At 40.5% G+C, this 26190-nt stretch overlaps 1 protein-coding gene across 5 annotated transcripts in view; it reads right to left on the bottom strand.

Moving 5' to 3' along the window:
* Window positions 1-5503: 5503 nt before the first annotated feature.
* Window positions 5504-26190, bottom strand: part of ZNF143 (zinc finger protein 143) — a 42957-nt gene continuing 22270 nt past the window's right edge. For all 5 annotated transcript variants that reach the window (XM_019728891.3, XM_019728921.3, XM_019728911.3 and 2 more), the window contains exons 9-16: window positions 24400-24475; window positions 23553-23678; window positions 21150-21329; window positions 15495-15722; window positions 12936-13084; window positions 10652-10813; window positions 7342-7488; window positions 5504-6496 (exon numbers count right to left, since the gene is read on the bottom strand). In XM_019728891.3, the coding sequence (XP_019584450.1) occupies window positions 6413-6496; window positions 7342-7488; window positions 10652-10813; window positions 12936-13084; window positions 15495-15722; window positions 21150-21329; window positions 23553-23678; window positions 24400-24475 (1152 nt within the window). In that variant the 3' untranslated portion in view covers window positions 5504-6412. The remainder of the gene's footprint in view (window positions 6497-7341; window positions 7489-10651; window positions 10814-12935; window positions 13085-15494; window positions 15723-21149; window positions 21330-23552; window positions 23679-24399; window positions 24476-26190) is intronic.

Raw genomic sequence — 26190 nt, 5'->3', positions numbered from 1 at the left:
CTTGCTGTCTAAGAACACGGGATAGGAACTATTGGCACCCTGTTGTCTCTGGTCAAGGTTGACCTGGGTTCCTGGACTGGGCTCTGCCTTTGGGTGAGCAAGTGACTCTCCCTGTGGAGATGGAGAAAGGTGGCCCTATTGACCTTCCTCTGAGACTGTAGGGTGTGGTGCAGATGCCAAATACTGCCAGCAACCTGTCCATTCATTAGGACTGGGCTTAGGAGTGTTGGATGTTGCTGATAATAAGTGACGAGGGCTTAGGACTCTAGGCCTGGCAGAGGTTTGCCCTGCAAGTGTATGTGTGACAATGATATTTAGTCCTCAGCACCTTCCAGTCCCAAGGATGGCAACTGGCATTTCAGGACTGAATCTGAGATGCCCTCAGAGGTTTTTCTTCGGTCAACACTAGTTATATAGCAAAAGTGGTTGTCAGATTGGGCAAGGAGACAAAACTAGTCTCCAGGTCTGATGTGGGTGTTTATTTCCTCCGTAGTGTCATCCCAGTGACCCGAGGAGACAGTCAGAATCTTTCTATTCCCATCACTCACCCTGTTTTCTCCCAACATAAAATGATTTCCTTCAAGGTTAGAGAAAAGACTGCCCCTGCCCAGGCACAGCTGGTTGATTTATTCCAGAAGCAAGTGGGAAGCAAGTGGTGTTTGGTTGTGGATTGCTCCCTGAACCTAAACAGCGCCTCCTGCTGGTGGCTGACCCCAATACTCACCAATAGTGCCTTTCATTCATTAACTAGTCCTTTCCTTTTTTACTTTGAAACACCCACAAGGTTTCACCAGTTTCACAAAAGTGAAGACCACCTTTGCAGAAAAAAGTGGTCCGTTTTTCTGTTCCTGATTTTCTGCTTCAAAGAACATTAAGCAATTTCAGGACGTTAGAAAAGCCCTAAGGCAACGGGGGAAAGCTTTCCTGATGAGTTTTGTGTGGCTAAACAAACTGGTGAATGTTAGGAGCTGCTCCCAGCTGGGACCTATTGCTCTCCCAGGGTCCTCAAAAAGACCTGTTACTGGCTTGGAGCAAAGAAGTCTCTTATTTACAAAGATAAGGCAACCCCCTTGCGACAGCAGAGATTGTATGTCTTTGCTTTTTCATAGAAATTGCAGAATATGACTGGAGGGCATTGCAGTTGAGTCTGTAACCCAGATTAGAGCTGTTTTCCACATACCTTTCTCAGGCTTTTATCTGAGCCAGGACTTTTGGACAGAATAGTGAAGAGCAGTCTGTGGAGGGCTTTTGGATGCCTCCAATGTGTACAGGGAAACCTTATAGAAGTGAGGCAAACTAGGGAGAGATTTGGGATTGACATTAGAGCAAGAATCCCATTTTCTTTCACTTGAATGTGGCAAGTGTCAAGAAAAAGTTTTGCCAGATAATTTTCATTTTAACTATTCATGCAATTATCCTGAATCTTGAGCAATTCTTTATTTGCCTCAGCATGACTTTCTGTCCTTCAGTTTTTTGTTTGTTTGTTTTTAAGATTTTATTGGGGAAGGGGAACAGGACTTTATTGGGGAACAGTGTGTACTTCCAGGACTTTTTTCCAAGTCAAGTTGTTGTCCTTTCAGTCTTAGTTGTGGAGGGCGCAGCTCAGCTCCAGGTCCAGTGGCTGTTGCTAGTTGCAGGGGGCACAGCCCACCATCCCTTGCGGGAGTCGAGGAATTGAACTGGCAACCTTGTGGTTGAGAGAGTGCGCTCCAACCAACTGAGCCATCCGGGAGCTCAGCGGCAGCTCAGCTCAAGGTGCCGTGTTCAATCTTAGTTGCAGGGGGCGGAGCCCACCATTCCTTGCGGGACTTGAGGAATTGAACCGGCAGCCTTGTGGTTGAGAGCCCACTGGACCATGTGGGAATCGAACCGGCAGCCTTCGGCACTAGGAGTATGGAGCTCCAACTGCCTGAGCCACCTGTCCTTCAGTTTTAGCTGTGCTCTGGAAGCAAATGAAACTCCTACATGGAGGACGGAGGATTCTCTGAACCCCTCAAGCTAGGTGAGTTTAGAGCCAGAGGTAACAGATAGAGATGACCTGCTGCTCTGCAAGCCCTCCTGAAGTTATGGGGAAGTTGAAGTTGCCAATTATATTAAGGGAGCCCATAATCTAAAAGGAGAAGCAGATAATATAGTTCTAAAATACAAGTCACACTCATGTGACAGCAAAAAGAGAAGGGCTAATAGAAGGGCTTTCCTCAGCAGGGCAGGCTACATAATCTACGGGGCTCGGTGCAAAAAGAAAATGTGGAACCTCTTGGTCAAAAAGCAGGGGAAAAAGTGCTGATAAAGGTACACATAAAGCCAGACACAAAAGAACAAATAGTGTATGATTCCACTTATATGAGGTACCTAGAGTAGTCAAATGCACAGAAAGTAGAAAGGTGGTTGCAGGGACTGGGGGAGAGGAGTGATGGGGAGTTATTGTTTAATGGGTATAGTTTCAGTTTGGGAAGATGAAGAAGTTCTGGAGATGGATGGTGGTGATGGCTGCACAATATGAATGTCCTTAATGACACTGAACTGTACACTCAAAAAGGGTTAAAATGGTAAATTTTATGTTGTGTATATTTTACGCCCTCCCCCCCACATAGTCTACTTCTCATGGCGTTTTTTGCTATTTAATGTCATTCTAAGAAAAAATAAAATTTTAGCATGAATTTTACCCTTCATCTTTATATTACCCAATGTCAATTTTAAATGAAAACAGTATTTAACTTGTATTTGGAACCACTGAAATTACAGTTGGAATTTCGTGCCTCATCCCAGGAGGAGGGTACCTCCAGCTGGCTAGAAGAGGCAAACATGAGCCAGGCTCTGGAAAGGTCGAAGGAGGAAGCGAGGACCCCTGGGCACAGAGCTTAGAGAAAGAACTTTCCAGGGCATGGGCCCGCACAGGTGCCTGGGGTAGGTACTCTCTTGAGCCTGACAGATCTCCTCACCCCTCTCCACAAGGCTGCCACCCCAACTCACAAGAGACAGGCTACTCCCAGGTATCTTCAAAACTCAGAGCTGGGACACACTCAGTACGGGGATTGGCAAGAGGCTAAAGTCGGCCATCCATCAGGGACACCGGAGCTGCCAGCCTGGGGTGAGGATAGCTATCACCACGCCCCACTCCACAGGGAGATGCACCTATCACTGACCCTCCTGCACTGGCACCCAGGCCCCTGCCAGAGGCAGAGAGCACAGCAGCAGCAGCAGTCGCAGGGTAAGGGTGAGAAGGGGGAGGCCAGGCAGGGAAGTGGCAGTGAGAACCCATCCAGGGAGGCCTTGGGGGTGGGACTATGTCAGTGCAGGCTCCAAGGCCCTAATGCCTGCTCCGTTGTTCCATGAGACTTCACTTACAGAACACAGATACAAAGAAAAAAATTACTAAGAATTTTAAGACTACAATCACAGTGCATTAACTCCCAAGTGCAGGATCTTGTTCAACTGCATTGGTCACATGTCCACGAAGCAGCCTATTCCTCAGGCAAAAACAGAGAGGGTGTTTGGCTGGAGTGTTCTTTGAAAGATCGCCTCATCCCTAAAGGAAACCTAAGCAAGGAAGTGCTGACCGCAGAGGAGACTGAGGCAGCCTTTCTCCACTTCCCATATGCTTCACAACAGACTTCTCCTGTGCCCCTTTTCTTTTCACCCTCCTGCTCCGTGCTCACTGTTGGGGTCTGCTGATACTTGACTGGTCTCAATCGTATCTGAGCCAGGAAATACTGGACCGGAAATTCCTTGGGACGATACATGGAATCCCGTCCATTTCAGCATTTCAGCACCGAGTGCATGGTTTCCCAAGTTACTCACCTAGTCCCAGGGCTGCCATACAGGAAGGAAGCATGTGAGACCGCCCAGGTAGCTTGCTCCTGTGGCCTGGTGGCAGGGGTTGGGGGGTAGGCAGGAGGCAGTGCAACCCTCTGGGCAGCTGCCACCTGCAGAGGATTAAGGAAGCCAAGCCCTTATCTTCCTCTATTTCCTTAATTCTTACAAGTGCAGGCTGTAGGCAATGTACTTTTCCTTTGTGGTGGCCTGGAGCTGTGTCTGGGATAAAATGGGGGTGTTTTTCTTGGGCTCAAAGGTTTGTCTTGAGCATTGTCTGGATCGTATTGCAATTATGCTCCCACTGGCTCCATTTGCTGAAGTGTACTCGTTTCATCAAGTGCCTTTTGGGGGCTTTTCAGCTTTGGAGGGCTCTTTTCTGCATCCTGCACTTTAAAAAACCCACATCAGCTTTACCGAATAGCAACTGACAGCACATCAGCTGGAGTCCTCCCTTGGGCACATCCTCCCCAGCCTGGGCTCCTGAGGTTCCGCTCCCAGGAAGGCAGGTAGGAGACAAACCAGCGAAACGCCTCTGCCCTTTTCTCTGGTGCCAGCAGGAAGGCATTTTCTTTTGAGCTGAGTTATCCCTCAGGCCACACCGTCCAGCTCAGCCCTGCCCAGTCCAGCTGGCAAAGGAGCTGGGGCCAGGGAGAAACAGCCTGGAATCAGAGCAAAGGCAGATGTTAGAGGCTCGGGGAGGTCAACAGCTTGGGTTTGGGTCCTGGGCACAGCAGGCCTGGCTGGACCTAGTAGAGGAGCTCCCTGTTAGCAACCAGGACTAGGGCCGGGAGGCAGGCGCACCGCCCTGTGACTTCACAGATTCTGTTCTTGTCCCCCCATGCCAGCCCCTTTCTGAGCCTCAGCTGGGAGTTCTGGGGGTTTCAATGTCTCTGTCAAGAATGAAGACTGGTTCTGTGGGTGACTAAGACCTTTTCTAATGTTTTATGTCTATGAAGAGCTTTGAAGGGCAAGTGACCAATCCCCTGCCCAACCCAGAAGGGTTTCCCATTTCAAATGACTAAGTCATGACCCTTTTTAGTAAGACCTCTAAGAACCTGATCAAAGACAACATTTATATTAAGCAGCACAACCTGTATTTCCTTTTTACTATGAAGCTGGAAATGAAAAACAGCCCCATTTCAGTTCCCTGGTAAACAAAGCATGGTGAACGACAGTGAGGGACTGATTGTTACAGGAAAACCCTTTACAACCCCCCTTCTTTTGGACCTTGGTGGACTCCACGCTGAATTTCTGACATTAGAGATGGGTTTTCAAGTGCTCACGTTATTAGGCAATCAGAAACCAAAGCTCATCTTCATAATCTCTCCAACAAATTATCACCAGAGAAGGCAGTTGTGCCATGGTGAAAAAAGCACTGGACTTGAGAGTCAGAAAGTCTGGGTTCTCCAGTCTTTGCCCACCTTTTCACAGCTGTATGGCCCGGGTAAGGCACTTAACCTCTCTGGACACTCAGTTTCCTCCTGTACAAATACAGGGATTGTAAATTCCACGTATCTCACAAAAATGGTTATGATACATAAAAATGTATAGAAAAGTACTTATTCTGTGCTTGATACACAATATACTCTCAATATATATAGGTTGGGTTATAATTTATTACCTTTGTGGTATTCTCTGCAACACTTCCCCCCACTCCGATACCAATTTAATAAAACAAATATAACCGTAACATTTTAAAAATTGCTGTATTCAAAATTAATAACAAACTTTAGGGTAAATAAGCTTTAACACAAAAGTACATAAGCAAAAATAAATAATTTACACCAACCCACTAACCTAATTTTCAGAGTAAAGCCATTTCCAATTACAGCACTGTTATCTGGGCTCTGGCCTGTGGTCGAACTTTGATAGTTCATTATTTTAAAAAAATAGTAACAAAAACCTGAACACTAAATAAAGTCTTTAACAAAACCAAAGCATTGTATTGAACTTTTTAATTTTAAGTAACTTTGTAATTTTATACATAATCCAATGTAGTGCTAATATAATTAGCATTTCAGCTTAAAGAGTTGGTATTTAACAGGGATAGAAAACTATAATGAATAGTCTTCAGACAGTGAGATACAAATAAAAATGAACAAGTACACAGTAGAACAAAAACTGCAGACACTGTACTAAACTGGGGAAAATATTTGAAGGCTTTACCTCCTTTATTATCCATGATGGCTTTTGGAATTATGATTGTTTGACATATAGAACCTTTAATGTTTTAGATATAGCCTTTATTTTATTTTTTTCACAGTAAGTTAAAAATCCATCATAAGGCTCCGTAAGACTTCACTGGTTTTGCATGAAGACTCTGGGAGTTTGCAATCTGATAAAAGAGTAACATGAAAATGTACTGTATTGCCCTAATTTCATACTTCCTTGTACACAACGAATCAATTTGGGAATCTATTCCAAGAGTTATATACACAAAAGTGTCAAGAATAAAACGTTCTCCACTCTTGCATAAAAACGTGTACAGTGTTTTAGGAATGGAAAATTTCTCATTTCCCTGGGCCTGGGCTTCATGGATCTCTGCTGCCTGAAGATGAACGGCTCCTCTTGCTTTATTGCTTCACTGTTCTCAGGATTAGTCATCCAACCCTGGCGTTTCTCCTTGTTGGATCCTGGATGCTATTCTGATGGCTTCTTCCAGAGATGGCTGTTCTCCAAGCTGAAATAGGAACATCCACAAACCCACAGTCAAGAGAATGGCAAAGGACAGTATATGCCAGAAGTGGAGTTTCTCTCTATGATTCTGACACCTGGGCTTGTTGAGGTATTACTGCTGATCCAATCAGTAAGAGCACAAAAACCAATTCCTGCAGAATAATGCAGTTTCTTTATTTAGGATTTTGATAAACTTTCACATACTCAAGAGACAAAAGATGCTCATGTTTTCCAATGGAGATATGTAGAGAGCTTCCTGAGCATTTAGCTTCTATGCCCATAAACTAAACTAAAACCAACGGCTGTCACTTCCCCGAGTATGTTCTAACCCATTTCCAAGTAAATACACAAACAATTCCACCCAAGGAAAGATAATCTGCACCTAGCATTCTAGATTCTCTGCTTGAATCCAGTGACTTCCCAGAGAATGGTTTTCTTCTTAGTTTTCTGATATTCCGCAGTGTCAAACAGGGCGGTGCAGTGATTCTCAGATTTATGGTCTATGTTTACACTAGGTTCATTTCCATGGAGCAGCTCCTAAGTGCTTTGTAGAATACTACCTAATTAGGCTTTTATTTTGAGAGTTAAGATAGCTGGCTGCGTGCACACAGGGATATATACCACAAGCTTTATTTTTCTTGCTAGAAATTCCCCTAGAATATGCAAAGGTAGTAGAGAACAAAGCGTTCGTCTCTTTGAACCCCCCTCAGACACAGCAATTTCCCTCAAGTGGCTAAGTGACACAGATTGTTCTGTGCCCTGCCTCTTGTAAAGGTTATTCATAAAGCACAGTATACAAAGTTGAGAGTAGCGCTGCTGTTGACAGAGGACAGCTGCCACTGTACTCACCTGAACTGCAATCTGGGTGCCATTGGATGTTGCCACTAAGGTCAGAGGTCTGGTTTCCGTGGTTACTAAGTGATGGCTGTGCTGTTGGTGCCCCATTTCTGATGACGCAGTGTGGAATGCTGCCAAGTCCTGAGCCACAATTGCAACCTTAAAAAATACACAGAAGAATTAAAACTACAATTTAAATAGATTAAAATCCATTTAATGAGAAGGATTGTCTTCAAATTCGAAAGGAAAAACTCCCTTCTGACCATAGACTTGTAGAAGCCTAAAGCTGTAAGGGGCCTTACATGTTGTCTATTCTGGACTCCTCCTTTTTGTTTGAAGAAGTTGATGCTCAGAAAGAAAGGATTTATCTAAGGTTATGAAGGAGCCAATGGCAAAACAAAGTAGAGGACTCTGGAGCAGTGGACCCTCTATACCAGGTTCCACTGACCAGGGGAAATGTTACTAATGTAACCTAGGTTCCATTAGCCCTAAGTGGCTGCTCGGGGAGTTACACATATGGACTAATTCACATCTCAAATGTATACTTATTCTCGTTTGGAGCAATGGTACGTTATCTACATAACATACTATTTTCTCCTGTTTATCTGTTGCATTTAAAATTAGATTTCCATTTAACTAGGAAAGGACCATTAGCATTACTGACAAATAGCAACATATCTTGTTATACTCATTTCCTGTTTTAGATTCCATGGAATCTTTCCATATTGTTCCTGAAGCATCCAGGTAGAGCGGTTAAAAGTGCTTTTGTGGCCTCCCAAATCACAAATGTAGCTTTTTCTATGTAGCTAACATAGAAAATGCCATCAACTACTTCTGATATAGGATGTTTTAAAATTTCATTCAGTCAAACTCAGAGGAAGAACAGGTTAAAAACTAAAATTTCTATTTTACTTGGCCATTAATCCACTAAGAATGCTACATTTTTAAAAGCTAATAGATATTCATCTTGGACCAATCCCAGCAATGTTCCGTAATCTTCTAACAGATATCAGCTCAGCAAGAGCAAAGTAGCTTATACTAGACTAACCCCTCTTGCAGAGAATAATCATAAATTGTGGACAAAAATATGAAAAAGAAGTTATTCAAAGGGATTAGCAAATGAGGAAAAGCAGGCAGAAACTGGAGGGGATTTCCAAGGAAGGAAGGGAACCACACTGGGTCCCATCTATTTTTACATAGCTTTTCTAGTGAGGGCACTCCCCAGTCTGAGCAGCATAGGGCAACTGAAGGTATCAGATAATGGAGTCTAGGGGTGCTAGAATGGCTATGCATTGGGAGGAGTATCTTAGAAAGGAGAAAACTAAAGGGGGGATCCCCAAATCTGTGTATAAATATTCAATTCCTTAAGACCCCAGAACTGCAAATGTGTGGGAGGTTCCAATAAATCTGGTAAAAACAGCAGCTGGAAGGCTGAAAACGCTGCGAAGAGAGTTTAGTAGTACTCGCCACAGGAGAGACAGAATTCAGCATTTCAATCCCACCAAGTTCAAGGGCTGTACTACAAATAATGCTAAAGCAGATGCTCCAGATAACCCATAGGTGGCATCTGAACAGCCCGTGTGCATGGCCCGCATTTGCCCCATGGCCTACAGTTGCAGCAGAAGGAGTGGCAGCAGCTGTTCCTCAAGTGAAACCCCACCTCTGCTGTGATATCCCCGTTACTGGAAGCTGCCTGATTTCCTTCCAGTCCTCAAAGCCTTGTCTCCTGAGAATTTTCCCAAACCACAGGCTACAGATAAGCTACATAAGATTGTTTGCTTTCGGGTCACTACTTTCCCAGACCTACAACTGTGACTAGTACAAGGCGTATTTACCCAAGTTGGGCTATAATCCCATCCAGGAATCCTAGATCATTGGAAACGGCTGCAAAATGATTAGGTGGGACCATTCCATAAAGTGGCCTGAAAGCTCGAGCTTGGGCTTTTTGTTTTAGCATAAGGTATAGTTAGCAAACAACAAACACGCCCACATGTTAGGTGTTGAGTTTTGACAGTTAGATACATCTGTGAAACTGTCACCTAAAACAAGGTATAGTACAGTTCCTTCATATTCCATGCCATCAATTTCCATCCCCCAGCCAAGCAGCCCTTTCTGATTTTGATCACATGGATTCGTTTTGTCTGTTCTTGGATTTCATATATGTGGAATCATACAGTATGTATTCTAGAGGAATTTGTGTCATAGGATAGAGGTATGTTCAACTTTATAAGAAACTGCTAACAGTCCTCCAAAGTCGTTGTATCATTTTACACTCTCACTAGAGTGTATGAATGTTCTAGTTGCTTCACATCTTCGCCAATATTTGGTTTTGTTACTCTTTCTTATTTTAGTCATTTTCCTGTGTCTGAAATGGTATCTCACGGTAGTTTTACTTTGCATTTCTTTTATGACTAAAGATACTAAATACTTTTTTGTGCTATTGCCATTCATGTTTCTTTCTTTTTTTTTAATTTATTGGGGTGACAATTGTTAGTAAAATTACATAGATTTCAGGTGTACAATTCGGTATTACATCATCTATAAATCCCATTGTGTGTTCACCACCCAGAGTCAGTTCTCCTTCCATCACCATATATTTGATCCCCTTTACCCTCATCTCCCACCCACCACCCCCTTTACCCTCTGGTAACCACTAAACTATTGTCTGTGTCTACGAGTTTATGTAACTTCTTTTGTAAGAGCTCTGTTCAAATGAACATTCAAATGATTTGTTCATTAAAAAAAATTTGTTTTGTTCATTTCTGATGGGCTCTCCATCTTTTTATTGTTGATTTACAGATGTCTGTTATATATTCTCAATACAAGTTTGCTGTCATATATACTGTGAATATCTTTTTCTCACACTGGGGCTTATCTAATCTTTTTCTTAATGGTATCTTTTGGTCTTTATGTCAACAGATGCAACAATCACTCCTATTTTACAGATGATAAAAACCTGAGACTCAGAGGGTTATATAGCTAAGAAGTTGTAAAACTATCCTGTTTCCCTGAAAATAAGACCTAGCCAGACAATCAGCTCGAATGCATCTTTTGGAGCAAAACTTAATATAAGACAGGTAACGTTTTATATAATATTATATAAGACCCGGTCTTATATTATAGTAAAATAAGGCTGGTCTTATATTAATTTTTGCTCCAAAAGACACATTAGAGCTGATTGTCCGGCTAGGTCTTATTTTTGGGGAAACACGGTAGGATTGAGTCTGAAATTAGTGTGCTCAACTGCTATATCACTCTGTACCATCTAGTAACAGCGTTGATGCTGATATGTTTTGATTGATATAAAAAAAAAAGCAATTACCTGCTGCCCTTCTGTACCCTCAGCAGTTACCATAGCAACAGAGTGTGTTCCTGCTGAGGAGATGACTGCATCATGAGCAGGGACTGTGATGGGCGTGCCATCCTGAGTTACCATTGTGATGGTATTGCCAATGGCTTGCATGTCAGCTTGAGATATGTTGACCTGAAATATAATGCATTTTACAAATCAGGTAACGTTTTTTAATATATTTCCTAATCTTTATTAAGGACCAGGTATAATCCCTATATAAATCCACTCTATGGGAACAAAAAAGCATTTTACAATGGAATAAACTTTTAGAAAGAGGTCATCAGAAAAACTGAGTATTTCTTAAATGCATTTCCTCCTCTTCATCTCTCTTGCCAATTAGGACCCTTATTTTTCTCTCATCTTTCTGCAATAATACAACTTCTTTCCAGCCTAACCCTTCCCTAACCATCCTCTACCTTGACACCTTTCTAAAAAAACAAATTTCATTACGCTCCCTGCTTAAATCCCCAGTGGCTCCCCGTCACTACAGTTCAGACTTCTTACATGGCGTGCATGACCTTTCACAGCTTCCCCAGACTCATCTTTCACTACTTCCAGACCAGCATCTGGCACTCCAGCCACAACCAACCATCTGCAGTTCCAGAGAGTGTTATGTTGTTTTATCTTCGTGACTTTGCCCTTCCCTTCACTCTGCCTGGTGAGCTTATGAAAACTTTTCAAAATCCACTGAATGGCCATTCTCTGTAAGGGCCTCCAAGATTCCTTCAGGAAGAATCATTTACTCCTTTCTCCAGACTGCCACAGAACTTTACATATTCCTGAATTATATACTCACTATTATAAGAAATTATCGTTCATTTTAGGAATGTCTCTTTCTTATTAGATTATGATACCCCCTTCCTGTACTCCTGACACTATATCCACCAAAATGTCTAGCATTGGGTAGATGTTGAGTAAATGTTGATTATTTAATTGACTAAAGGAATGAACAGAAACCTAATTCCAGAAAGAAACAGGAAGCTACGTCCAGAGAAAATATAACACTGGGATGGGGAAAACAACTGTTTTGGAACACATGAGGGATTGGACTCATTCTCGATGGTGAGAGAGGAGCCATGAGTGGATGACACAGCAATAGGTTCCAGTGTGATAAACACCAGAATTACCCAAGAATGGAACAGGCTGCCTCTTAGGAGAGAAACTGCCTCATCTGTTTTGGGTCTGCTTTAGAGGGAATTTCTCCTGTATAAGGAGGATGGTTAGATCAAATGACCTACAGAGGGCGTCTGTGGTGATCTAATTCAAGAAAAAGTCTTAGGGTTGAAGCTAAATTAAAACTGGTTAGTAAATATGTTTAATCTTGCATTCCAATCAGTGGGCAAAGAGGACTGTGTGGGAAAAGTGAGGGGGAGAGAGATGGTGGGATGGTACAAAGCTTTCTATTTTCCAATCCTGAGTATGTTCTGTGTCCTACCTAACACTGACATCTTAACAGTCACCAGCACAAATGGCAGATTGATCATGGGAGGTAAAGCTCTGAGAGAGACGGGTAGGCCAAGAGTTCTCCATGGAAAAGGCAGATATAGAAGGGTAAAGAACCATATATGCCTATTTCCACCAGGTACTAAGACAACCTTAGCTAGAGCTTAAAAATGAAATTGAGTCTGAATTATTTTAGACTCTAGAAAACAGTGGCATCTAGAAAACAATAACAAGTTTGCCTATTGGAGAACAACCATTACATTGCCTTTCCTGGAGAAATCAAGATACCTGTTCTATTAATTCTGTGAAACTAGTTGAGTGAACTCCCATCATTCCAGATATGGAGCGAGCCACACTTTTTTACAGGTTTGGCCATCACTGACTCCCCAGGATCTTTGAATGTTGCCATCATCACTCAGCTAAGGCCTGCTGATTTCCCAATCTCACCTCCTGGATCTAATCAGCCACCAAATCCTATCTCTTCCCTGAATTGTGCTTCACATGGATCTGTTATTTTTCAAGCCCTCAGTTTCACTGTGGTTCTGACCTTTATCACTTCGCCTTTGAACTATACCAGTAACACCTCTGAATCCTACAGTCACAAATCTTCCCTCTCTACCAATCTCCTTGCATGTGGGCTCTTTTAGCAGGCTACTGAAAAACCTTCAGGAAAGCTAGCACAGTCTACAAGCTGAAGTCCACACTTATGCCCTGATATTCGAGGATTTCTTCAATTGGGACCCAACCTGACTTTTAAGCCTAGGTTCAGAGAAATATTATTTAACTTGTTTGGCTTCTGGTGGATACTTACATGCTGAGTCCCGTCCTGGGATATGAGTGTAACTTGTTGACTCAACCCAGATTGGGTTACTGTGGCCACTTGTGTAGACACAACATCGTCCCCTTCTACACCTGTAACATACGTGATCTGGGACCCTTTAAGAACATCTTCACTTTGACCTGTTGAAAACAAATGAATTATTTATTTGACCGACCAACCAAGATGTTTAGAAAGCAGAGGATATTTTAAATATATAGAGAAGTGTATACAAATTAAAGTGTATATGTATTATATTCTAAATAGTGAAATGGCTTCTAGCACCTCTTTCCAATTCCTCCACCTCCATTTTGCAAAGCCAAACCAAATCAAGGCAGACCAGACCAAACCTTTCCACATCAAAGTGTTGTAATTTTGAAAACTAACAGACCAATAACCCTTCCAATATGGCAAGTATGCACTTAGTTCTTGCAGTCACTTAAGAAGCTGTTAAAAATGATAAGACAATCTTCATAAACATTAACCACAAATCTGGAACGGTGTATAAACACAATCTACTAATATGTTACTTACTTTTTTATTAGTTTCAGGTGTAATAAAGTTACTTACTCTTTAACACAAGTGATTGATTGCAAGTCATCAGTACATGACATCATTGTGTAAAGACAATGTAGTGGCATGTTATCTGAGGTAAGGTTAATCATTTAATAAGTGACAGAACAGGAACCATCACGCACTTATTTCATAAAGAACCAGCAAGTAAATAGCATTTTCAACAGTCCATTACTACTATATTTGGCAACCAGGAAGATTACTAATCCTTCTCTTCTTACGTCTCTTGCCACCTCCCATGAAGGCAGAAAGAAGGTACATATATATATATATTTTTCCCTCAAAGAAGGACTTAGGGCCCGCCTGGTGGCTTAGGTGGTGGGAGCGCAGGGCTCCTAACATCATCGAGGACACTGGTTTGATTCCCACTTGGGCCAGTGGGCTGCGCCCTCTACAGCTAAGATTGTGAACTGGAGCTGGTCTGCCATGAGCAGCTGGAGGTTGACGTGAGCTGCTGTGGGCTGCTGAGTGCTGCTGTGAGTGGATGACCTAGGACTGGTGACCCAACTGCCTCAGCTGGGGGTGGCAGGGAGCGCAACTCAATACCAGCATGGGCCAGGGAGCTGTGTCCTACACAACTAGACTGAGAAACAACGGCTTGAACCGGAGGGCGGAGGGAAGCGGAAGAAAGGGGGAAAAAAAGAAAAAAAGGACTTAATATGCTAATTTAAGAGTACTTCCCGAAGTTAGTGGCTGACGACGAACAGACTCAAATGGCTATAGTAATTCTGGTGTACTCATTACTTCATTTTTTTTGTCCTATCCCACAGCTATTTATATACCATTATTCTAATAGGTTACAAAACTTAGGGGATCATATGCGGGAAAAGGAAAAAAAATCCATCCCTATTCTTGGAAAAACAATCTTATTTTAAATAATAGAATGTATATTATATTATATTATAGACTATTTTCGTGAATACAAGAAATTCTGACAATGTGAAATATCAACATTTAAGAAAAAGACTGAGGAAGCTTAAAAAAAGGAAGAGTCTTAAAATCTAAGTTTGACATCGTCAAAGCCTGCTTTCCAACTGCCAGGATTCAGCAGTTGTTGTAGTATGTAACCATGCACGCTTACACAGTGCTTTGTCTAGAAAATAATACAGCATTCAAGACGGAAGGATTTATTTTATTACTATCATATGATAGAGATCTGAAATGACAAATTAGAACTACAGAGAATCACCTGAGCAGATAATGAGTGATCTGTTTTCCCTTATTCTTCAACCAACTTTTTTCACCTAAATGTTTTCAATGTGTCAGTATCAGTTGTTAAGAATGGGAAAAGATTTTTTTTTTAATTTAAATTTTCAAATTTACTTCATTTAGGAGATACTCAATGAAACAGGAAGACAACCTATGATTTGTTCTTTTGTACAACACTACCTAATAGCACGTGAATGAGCCAAGAGTTCTTTGGGAGTGCTGCACACTGATGATTCAGACCAGCATCCTCAACACACCCAATCGTCTAGCCGCCCCTGCTTCTCTCCGGCCTCATTTCACACCACCATCTCGGGAGAAGTGCCACACTGGCCAGGCTGCTTTCAGTCTCCCCAATTCACTTTGCTCTTGCCAACCTCAGGGCTTTTTTTTATTTGGAATGTTCTCTTGCCTTTTCTCCCTATTTCCCCTCTCGCTAACCCCTGCCTCTTCTCCGCTTAGTTAACCCCTATTCGCCTTATAGATCTCTCCAAAACTCACTTCCTCAGGGAAGCTTTCTCTGACAAGTCTAGACTAGACTAAGTTTCCTTATACAACCCAGAGCAACATGTACTTTTCTTTGACAGCATGTATCACAGTTATAAATTATACGTTCATGTGATTATTGAATGAATAATCACACAATTGAATGAAATAATTGAATAACCACATATTGAATGAAACTGTACGATTTGAGAAAATACTAATCATAAATGATGTTCATTACTGTGGATTCTCAGACACAGAGACAGACGTACTAGACAAAACCCTCACCTGGGGGAGGCTCAAAGAAGGCTTCCTGCTCCTCCTCGATGGGCTCAGTGTCATTGTGGGCCGTCCGTTTGTGCATGGCCAGCGTGGAGATCTGCTTGTACGTCTTCCCACAGTGGTTACAGTTGTATGGTTTGGAGTGAGTGTGAACAACATGATGTTTGTACAAACTGGAATATTCTGTAAACCTTTTATCACACCCAGGGACTGTACAAACATATGGCTTTTCCCCTAAGTAAACAACAGCACCAAAAAAAAAGTCAACTTTTACATATGAAGACATAAGCATTCCATACCTCCCCGGAAAGGAAAAAAAGAAAAAAGAAAAAGCTTACAATGGCAAAAGTAGGTAGTTGCCAGATTCCTTCCTATCCCACCATTGGGCAGCACACAAGAAAAGACTCCCTAACAATGATTCTGACTTGGCTAAAAAGGTAGTCTGCATCCTGAGTGTTGTCCTGTGTCTCAATACCACTTTTCCCTTCATTGCAAGGGATGAGAAAATTAAGGACGGAGATATTGCCCAGTTTAACTCTAAGCTTTGATGATTTATTGTTACCTTTACTAGATGACAATAATATATGCAATTATAACTAATGCAGTTTATCCTAAAGATAATAAAATAGGATTTTCTAAAAAGCCTTATAGTTTGGGCATCTCAGTAAATCTAAAAGGACATACATGTTTCATACTAACTTCACTTGACTTCTTACATCCATTCAAAAGCTACTGAATATTCACTAAAAACAACTAGGCAATACAAAAGGAAGTAAAAACTGTTAATCTTTTTCCATGAAACAATTTGAGAACAATGTAGGCAATACTACCATTTTTAGAACTTTTTATTTAATTTGGGGAACAGTGTGTTTTTCCAGGACCTATCAGCTCCAAGTTAAATCATTGTCCTTCAATCTAGTTGTGGAGGGTGCAGCTCAGCTCCAAGTCCAGTCACCATTTTCAATTCAGTTGCAGGGGGCGCAGCCCACGATCCCATGCGGGAATTGAACCGCCAACCTTGTTGTTAAGAGCTTATGCTCTAACCAACTGAGCTATCCGGCCACCCCAAAATTTTTTATTATAGACAATTTCAAACAACACAAAAGTATAGAGAAACTGTAAAACCCCCCACGTACCAATCACCCAGCTCTAACTAGCAATTCATGACCAATATTATTTCATTTATTCACTACACATTCCCTGCCCCTTCTTCCTACCCTGGATTATTCTGAAACAGCTCCAGATAGCATTCTATTGCATCTATAAATATTTCAGACTGTATATCTGAAAGATGGAGCCTTTAAAAAAACACAAAATTAACAATAATTGCTTAATAACATAAAATATCTAGACAGTATTAACACGTGGTGGTGGTGGGAATCTAAAACTGAAAGCAAACTAGAAAAAAATTAACCTAATTGTGGTTTAAATGAATACTTTTAACCACACTTAAAGAGTTGGGGTTGGGGAGAAAGAATAAACTAATTCAAGTAACTCATACATACAGTATCTGACTAACATGCTCAGTCTTGGACTAGGTTGTGGGGTTGGGGGTAACAGCAAACAAATCTTCAACTCTTTTTAGTAGCGGTATGGGCAAAGCAATTCTGAAACTATTTGAGACATAAAAAAATATGAAGCAAATAAGTAAATGTGTCATTGCTGTTGGAAGCCAGACTCTTGCTGTAGACAAAGGGACATACACATATGGAATGCGGAAGGAAAAGAAAGAGCTCTGTTGGATAAAATGCATTGGAAGTATTGGTGTAAACTCATATTATTTCTAAAATGTGCACATGCATGTGTGTAAACATGTGCATGTCCTACTTTATTCTCATTTTACACCTTCCTTGGGTAAACCACTCACAAATAGTAAAATTTCATAGTAATGCAATCTGTAATATAAGTCTTAGACATAAAGTAATTGGAGCTTGCCTCCATCCTCTGCCAAGTCCCCATTCAAAAAACAGGGCAGGTTAAAGTTCTTATCTTGGAGGATGGTTGTGGGGAAGGCGTGGTGAAGGCAAAGCCAGGCAAGGAAATGGGCAATTACAACTCGGGAAATTTGCCCTATTCATATTCAGGCTGGAGCAAAAACCGTCACTAGGTGGCACCAAATCATAGTCAAGACATAGATGGGTTTACATTGTGCTTTTCAGCTCCCTATAGGCCAGGGGAACAGCCTCAACTGGGTCATCTGATCAACCTTGCGGACCACACTAATCTTTACACTCCACTGACAGCATAATGTGGGCATTTACTGTTTTACACACTTGATGATCATTAGCCAATCCTTTCTTCCAGCCCAGAACTATCTCTTGAGTCAGACCAACATTTATAACTACCTACTGGATCTCTCTACTTCAATGATTCTCAGCCACGTATACATATAAAAGACCTGGTGAGTTTTTAATATATACCGATACCTGCACCTCACCCCAGTAAAATTACATTAGAATCTTTGCACACAGAATTTGGGGAAGGAGTCTATATTTAAAAGGCAAATGCGGTGTGCAGCCACATTTGAGAGTGTTGCTCTTTCTACCCAAATGTTCTAAAGATGGCCACACTTAATGTAGGCACTACTCTTACTAGAATCTAATTTGCCCATAAAATGTGTTGAATGGCAAACCTTCAGATAATAGGTCTATATTCCATTACTTTAAATGGGAAAAATATTTTCCCAGTCAATTTCCTCAAATATCACAAAAAGGCTCTTAAACATAGGAATTTAGTTTTCCTTCTATATTGCAAACATGTACTATAATTTAAAAATGAAATATCTTAAAGATATAAAAGGAATGCAAATTATATATTAGCAAAATATCATCTTCTAATCTACAGCCACCTTTCCTAGGTCTCTTAGGTTTTCACAGCCTTTTTAACTTTCTTAGGAAACACATTAACTTAATCATGTAGGGAAGATGATAGCAATAGTGCATAATGCACTTACACAATGTAAGCATAAGATATGAGTGCATCAGAAATATGACTTCAGTGTATTGTATGACTTCACTTAGACTCACATGCGATTTAACATTTTTTCCTTTCATAGAAAAGTGCACCCACATGTAGATTTATTTATAATGGTTTTCAATCTGGATCATAAATTTTGGGTAAAAATTTTACAAATCGTTATAGCAAATAGACAGATGGTAAGAGTTCAGGTGCTGAGAGATACCCACAGACCTATATATTCCAAACTGACACCACTATCTTCCATTTCCAACCTGCTCTTCCCCATCTTAGTATCATCCAATTTATCACACAAGCTAGAATGATTGGTTCTTCTTTATTCCTCATGACTAACTTGGTCACCAAGGCTTTTGCTGATACTTCTTCAATGTCTTTCATTTATATCCAGCTCCACCTCAGTCTCCTTGCTTATGGTCTCATCTCCCTTTAATTTCTTTTTATACTATTGACTGAGTGATTTTTTTTCTAAAAAGCAGATTTTCTTTAAATCCCGTTAAGGCTTCCGTTCTGCCCAAAGCAGTATTCAAACTTGTTAATGTACCCTTTCAAAAGAAAGGAATTGTTGTGGATCCCTGAAAATATTTACGGAAATACCCAGGGGTCTGTGGAATGCAGCCTGAGAAACACTGACTTAAGCAACTAAAGTTCTGTTCTGTAAAAATGTCTTTTAGTTTTGAATTATCACAAGTTTCTGAATACCAGTAATACAAACAATGTTAAAAAATTTCTTGTAAAACTAATGCACATTTTGCCCTATTCCATTTGCCCTTCCTTTCCCACCCACCAAAAATATATTCACAAAGTGGAGCACCAAAATTAAAAACTTTTCTTCTATAAATGGTACCATCAAGAAAGTAAAGACAACCCATAGGATGGGAAAAAATACCTGTAAATCATATATCGGATATGGGAATTGCATCCAGAATATAATAAAGAATTCTTACAACTCAACAATAAAAAGACAACACAATTAAAAAACAAAAAAAAGGCAAAAAACAGAAAAGGCTGAATAGACTTTTCTCCAAAAAAAGATACAAATAGCCAATAATCACATAAAAAGATGCTCAACATAAGTACATTAGGAAAATGCAAATCAAATCACTTCACACAACAGAATGGCTATAATCAAAAAGATATATAGTAACAACTGTTAGACAGGCTATGGAGAAATTGGAATCTTCATACATTTTTGGTGAGATTGTAAAATGGTGCAAATGTGTTGGAAAACAGTTTGGAAGTTCCTCAAAATGTTAAACACAGAGTTACCATATGATCCAGCAATTCTACTCCTAGGTATATATAAGAGAAATGAAAAAATGTCAACACAAAAACTTGTACATGAATGTTCACAGTATTCATAATAACTAAAAGTTAAAACTGGTGAATGGAGAAATAAAATATGATACATTCATATAATGGAATGCTATTCAGTAATTAAAAAGAAAAATATTACTGATATATGCTATGACATGACTAAACCTCAAAAACATTATGCTAAGAGAAAGAAAACAGATGAAAAACACTACATATTGTATGATTCCATCTATATAAAATGTCCAGAATGGGCAAATCCAAAGGGAGAGAAAGTAGATAAGTGACTGCTTATGGTTGCGGGGTGGGGATAGCAGAAGACCACTAATTAAGTATGTAGTTTCTTTTAGGTGGGATGAAAGTGCTTTAAAATCAGATTGTGGTATGGTTGTACAACCCTGTGAATATACTAGAAAAGATTGACTCATATACTTTAAATGGGTGAATTGTATAGAATGTGAATTATATCTCAATAAAGCTGTTAAAAAAAAAAAGAATCTATCCACAGACCACCCCTCCCACTGTCCCACAAGCACCACAAAACCCACTTTAAGAAACGCCCCTGGGGGTGGCCGGATGACTCAGTTGGTTAGAGCACAGTGCTCTTAACAACAAGGTTGCCAGTTGGATCCCCACATGGGCCACTGTGAGCTGCACCCTCCACAACTAGATTGAAACAACTACTTGACTTGGAGCTGATGGGTCCTGGAAAAACACACTTAAATAAATAAAAGTTAGAAGAAAAAAAAAGAAAATGCTCTTACCATAACAGAAAACACACAAGGCCCCCGCCTCCCACCCCTGACCTCACTTTGTACTACGCTTTTCCATGTGCTGGGCCTCCAGTCATAAGGAGTTCTCCAAATAAGTCATGCTTTCTTGTACCTTTGTGCTTTTACCCATGGCATTTCTCCTGCCAGGAATACCTTCCCTCTACCCAGCAAACTTTAGGACTCACTCTAAAAGTCAAACTCCCTTGTAAAACCTTCCCTGAATGCTCCTCCCACAAAGATGGCTGCTCCCCTCTCTTCTTCCACAGCATCTTGTTCATGCACATGGAAGACACTCTGTACTCTGTGGCAATTATGTCTACTATCTCTTCCCACCTCACCTGCCCTGGACAATGTCTTATCTGTCTCTGTATCTCTGATGCCTGACAGGGCAAAACGCAGCAGATGCTCAACAATTATTTGCTGAATAAATGAATGTACAAAAGCTAAGGTGGAGTTTTTTTTTAAGTTGCTTAATCTCTCTCCACCATGCCAAGTGGTAGGAAGGAGGGAAGAGATTACTTGGAAACAGTTTATGAAAGAAGCAGGAGTTAAACAAAGCCTTGAAAGTTAAAAGATCAAGAAATCAGAGACTGTTTGTTACCTGTATGTATCCTCACATGGTTTTTATAATTGGTTGCACTGGCAAACGCCCTCCCACATCCTGGTTCTGTGCAGTAATAAGGTCTTTCTCCTGTGTGTGTCCTAATATGCACTTTTCTGATATTTGATGTTGTAAAAGACCGACCGCAGCCTTCAATGGGACATTTAAAGGGCCTTTCTCCTGAAAACACAAAAGGGAATAAATTAAATGGTGCAAAAATACATACAAAATTGAAATGTCTTATCTTTCACTTCTGCTTAGGATCATGCTCAAGGCTCTAGCCTTCTTGTGTTTGAGCTTCCCTTTCAGTTTTGTTTTATTTTCCTGTAATCTACTCCAAACTTAAATTTACATAGGAAAACCTGACTAGTGTTCAAAACTCATCAATGATTACATGACTCTCCAAGATAGAATCAAACAGACGGGCATATTAAAAAATAAGCTAAGCAAAGCAACTAAAGAAATACCATAAAGAAATACGAAAGAAAAATAGAGTGAGGAACAGGATTAAGTTAGAACAACCCTAGGTTAAGTTAGAACTCTAGAATTCCCTAAAAGCTTATCTCCCACTTTATTATTCCATAAAACTTTGAAGAAAAATGATTTTTGGTCTTTTTAAAATCAAGTGTCTAGCATATAATATACACAATAAAATTACTGGTTGAGTATATTACTATTCTCATACTCTTACGAAAAAGTCTACTCTGCCAATTATATTCCTTTTCTTCATATTTGCTTTAAACAACCTCAGAAGCCAAAGGGCCTTTAAACTGTCAAGGAGAAAACAGCCTTTGCTTTTGATTCCCATGTGCCCTTTCCTTGAAGGAGCTCAAATTAAGCAAACAATTTCTGGGACAGAAAAAAAAGATTTCTCTCTCTCTCTCTAAATGTGTGTGTGTAAATAGATAAACAGATATAGGTATTTATCTATACATATTTTTCTTTTGGTCAAGTGAAATTAGGATTTTCTTGGTGGAAACCATTCCAAAAGATTTCTGCCCTCAAGTATGAAGTCATTTAAAAAGGAACAGGAGCGGGAATCCTTGATCCTTTCTTTAATGAGAGTTTTGTTCAATACATTAACCTAAGGAGAACAAAGAGTTTTACCTGGGGTAAATCCCTTCTCCTCTCAGGATCTAGATGACCTCTAATGTTTTCCCAGCTCTGACATGCTATGATATGATACCAGGCATTTTAACACTTTTCATTGTGCTATATATGCACGACTCCTCTGACTCTGCAATACCTTGCTTTGTTTTTGCACTGAAATCACTTGTATTTATAACAGAAGTCCCTTGACGCCCCTTACTCAAATACAACATTATACAAATGAAAATACTCATGATTTAGAAACCACATAAATATGTGGTTTGCTGGATGAGTACTATCAAAGAAAGCACAATTTTGATGTTTTGAACAAATATTAATAAAACTAGATTATGATTTTATGTAACTTTTATATAAAAAGTTGACATTATGTAGCAAATCCAAACAAAATTTGCAGGAGTTTGGAAACACTTGCTTCTGATATAATGAATAAAAATAAGTGCATGAATGAAACAGAAGCAGAGATCTACAGCTTTGCTCCTGAACATTATAAAATAAAGCCAATTTTGGATCATATTGGAACTAAAAGTTTAATGAGTGGAAGAATCCTCCATGGAAATGTGCTAAACTATTTCAGAATGCTTGTAACTATCTGGGGACAAACTTATCACACTGTATTTAACACATCTGTTGTAAAATCTCAAACAAATTTCTCTCATACTGTATTTCTTAGTCAACAGCTTATAACAGCATCTCTTATCAAGTTTCTGAAATTCTTCAAGCTCTGACCCAAAGCAAATAATTACCTTTATAACACTAATTCCATAAATAATCAAGCACTAAGAAGAGAGGGGAGGAAGGGAGGTAAGAACAAGTACCCTTTAGGAAAAGGAGAGAAGGAAATATAAAGGGGAGGAGATGATCACAGGAAACAACAAGCTTTTCTTTCTTTGGGGCTGTTAGGGATTCAGACGCTTTCTTTAGCAGCAGCTTAATGTCTCAGAAACAATATTAAATTGAGAAGGAATTGGGTGCTTTAGGTTTTGGTCTCAGTTGGGCTACTAAATAGATGTGTAGTCCTTAAATAAGACTGTTGCTTAGATAATTCCTGAAAACTGAGAGGGCTGGTGGTCTAGGGCCATTGTTAATCTTTTTTGGGACAAGGACCCTTTTGAGAATCTAACAAAGTTATGGGCCCTCATCCTGGAAAGAAGCATACATGTGCAAATGGAATTTCAAGAGTTCAAGAAAAGCCCTTGACAATGACTCTCTGAAACTCCTTCAGAGGCGCCTTCCCCAAGGCCCCTCCCTGCAGGTAAGAACTCCTGGACTTGATATATTTGTTCACACCAGTACCTGTATGAGTTCTGATATGTTTCTGTAGATCTCCTGAAGTTTTGAAAGATTTAGTACAATTATCTTCTGAACACCGATATGGCTTTTCTCCTGTGTGAGTTCTGAAATGACTTTTTAATCCATAACCTTTAAGAAAAATATAAAAGAAATTTAATTACACAAGATGCTTCATTTCTAAGCATCCCCACTGAGATGAAGCTATTTAAAAATACAGTAAACACCAAGGATATAAGACTAGGCAAACAACAGAATAACTATTAAAAACGTACAAGAGTACGACAGCTCAGGACTGTCATGCTGAAAATTCAATAGTTTCATCGCTGTCTAGAAGAGGCCGTGTGTTTTTCTTTTTATAAAGTGCCCCAATCTTATTAGATGTTCACAACTCATAATGCAAAAGCCTGAAGTGGATGGAGACATGGAGCGAGGAACAGGGTGGAAGTCAGGACCCTGGTCCTCGTCCTGCTGGATGCGATGCGCCCTTGGGCAGACCCCAGCCCACTACTAAGTCCCAGTTCCCTATGGTTCCCTAAGGTCCGTCCTAATGTTGAATTCTGTGTCCGTTTTTAACGCTTGGCTTTTATTTTTCCTGCTAAAAGAAAGCAGGGTGTGGAATGAAACACCGAACATAGTAGGCAAAAACAAAACAAGCCTGAGGAGAAAAATGAGAACAGAGAGAGAGATAATAGAGCAAGCAGGACAAGAGGTAGTTAAGGGAGAGACTGAAAAACTGGTCGCTGTGTATCTGCTAATTCAGACAAAGGCAAAGGGTCAGTTCCTGGCTCTGGCCTGTCTCTACTTGCCCCCAAAGTGGAACCAAAAAAACAAAGAAAATTCACGTCTTTACCTGTTGCAAATGCTTTCCCACAGCCTGCATGCTCACACTGGTAAGGCCGGTCTCCTGTGTGTGACCTCTCATGGACCTGTCATTAAAACATAGGCGTGATTCTATTTCCTTCAGGCATTCCTCAGGGAGATGGTGTCAACACAGGCCTATGGATTTTTTTTATTCATTGCTGAATTATTTTGTTGTTTGTATGTTATTTTTGAGAAACAAAAGATAACTTTTCTCAAAAACTACAGCCCAACAATTCTCAATATAAACCAAAATGCTCTATGTTAAGAAGTACTCATTTTAAATAAGGAACAGGGACACTGGAGGTTTGGTCTTCTGGACTGGTCAAAGGTGTCTGTATGGAACATATACGTACATGGTGAGAGCTAGGAGCCGAGTGTAGGGAGAGGCTACACAATGTAAGGGTAAGAATGGGGAGGCTGCAGCTAGGCAAAGCTTCTGAGGCAAAGCTTCCCCAGTGACTAGTGGTGTGGCCACGGCACTTGCCTTCTCTAAGCCTCCAAATTTTCTTTGTAAAGTGGGGACATAACAGTATCTGCTGTAGAGTGCTGCTATGACAAATCAATGATCATGACAATGGCCAACATTTACTGAACTTCTACCATGTGCCAGGCCATTCTTTTCAGTACTTTACATGTATAGTATTATTTAATTCTTGCAACCACTCTATGAGGGAGGTACTTTTTGTGATCCAATTTTATAGATAAGGACAATGAAGTACTAACAAGTCAGGCAACGTGTCAAGGTTACACACTGATAAGTAGTAGAGATGGGCTCTCAGGCTGCTACTCCAAATATGCCAAATGCACACTTCTTGACCCACTGCAAGTTATTCAATGATTGTTACTATTATTTTTATAAGTGGTATGTTGTGTTTAGCTGCAAAGAAAGTACTTGGCTTATATATTTGGAAAAGAGAACAAATCAACCCCAACTTCTACTAGATTTCAGCATATCACTGTTAACGAGTGATTATACACACTGCTCATATAATTATATACATTTCACATTTGACAAAAATATATTCAAAATTGGGGTGGCCAACTGGCTCAGTTGGTTAGAGCGCCGTACTCATAACACCAAGGTTGCTGGTTCGATTCCTGTATGGGCCAGTGAGCTGCGGCCTCCACAACTAGATTGAAAACAATGACTTGACTTGGAGCTGATGGGTCTTGGAAAAATACACTATTCCCCAATAAAAACAAAAACAAAAACAAAAACAAAACAAAACAAACAAACAAACAAACAAACAAACAAAAACAACTAAAAAAAAAAGTATTCAAATATACAGAGTACCTGTCATGTGCCAGGTGCCAGGTAGTATGCTTGCCAATAGGGAGGCAGAGATGAAGTAAACACAGTTCAAGACCTCAGACTTGATAGTTTCTAAAATATGCATAGGCTTTTTTTTTTTTTTTTATTGGGGAAGGGGTACAGGACTTCATTGGGGAACAGTGTGTACTTCCAGGACATTTTTCCAAGTCAAGTTGTTGTCCTTTCAATCTTAGTTGTGGAGGGCGCAGCTCAGCTCCAGGTCCAGTTGCCGTTGCTGGTTGCAGGGGGCGCTGCCCACCATCCCTTGTGGGACTCGAGAAATTGAACTGGCAACCTTGTGGTTGAGAGCCCACTGGCCCATGTGGGAATCGAATCGGCAGCCTTTGGAGTTAGGAGCATGGAGCTCTAACTGCCTGAGCCACTGGGCCGGCCCCTGCATAGGCTTTTGTGTGTCTTTGTATGAGTGTGAATGTGTGTCTGCACCTTGATAAGCGGGGGAAAACAACA

Source organism: Rhinolophus sinicus, chromosome 14 (assembly GCF_057876585.1).
Source record: "Rhinolophus sinicus isolate RSI-liver-muscle chromosome 14, RSI-T2T, whole genome shotgun sequence".
Taxonomy (NCBI): Eukaryota; Metazoa; Chordata; class Mammalia; order Chiroptera; family Rhinolophidae; genus Rhinolophus; species Rhinolophus sinicus.
The sequence above is the reverse complement of the archived record's forward strand: the minus strand, read 5'-3'. Positions and strand labels throughout refer to the sequence as shown.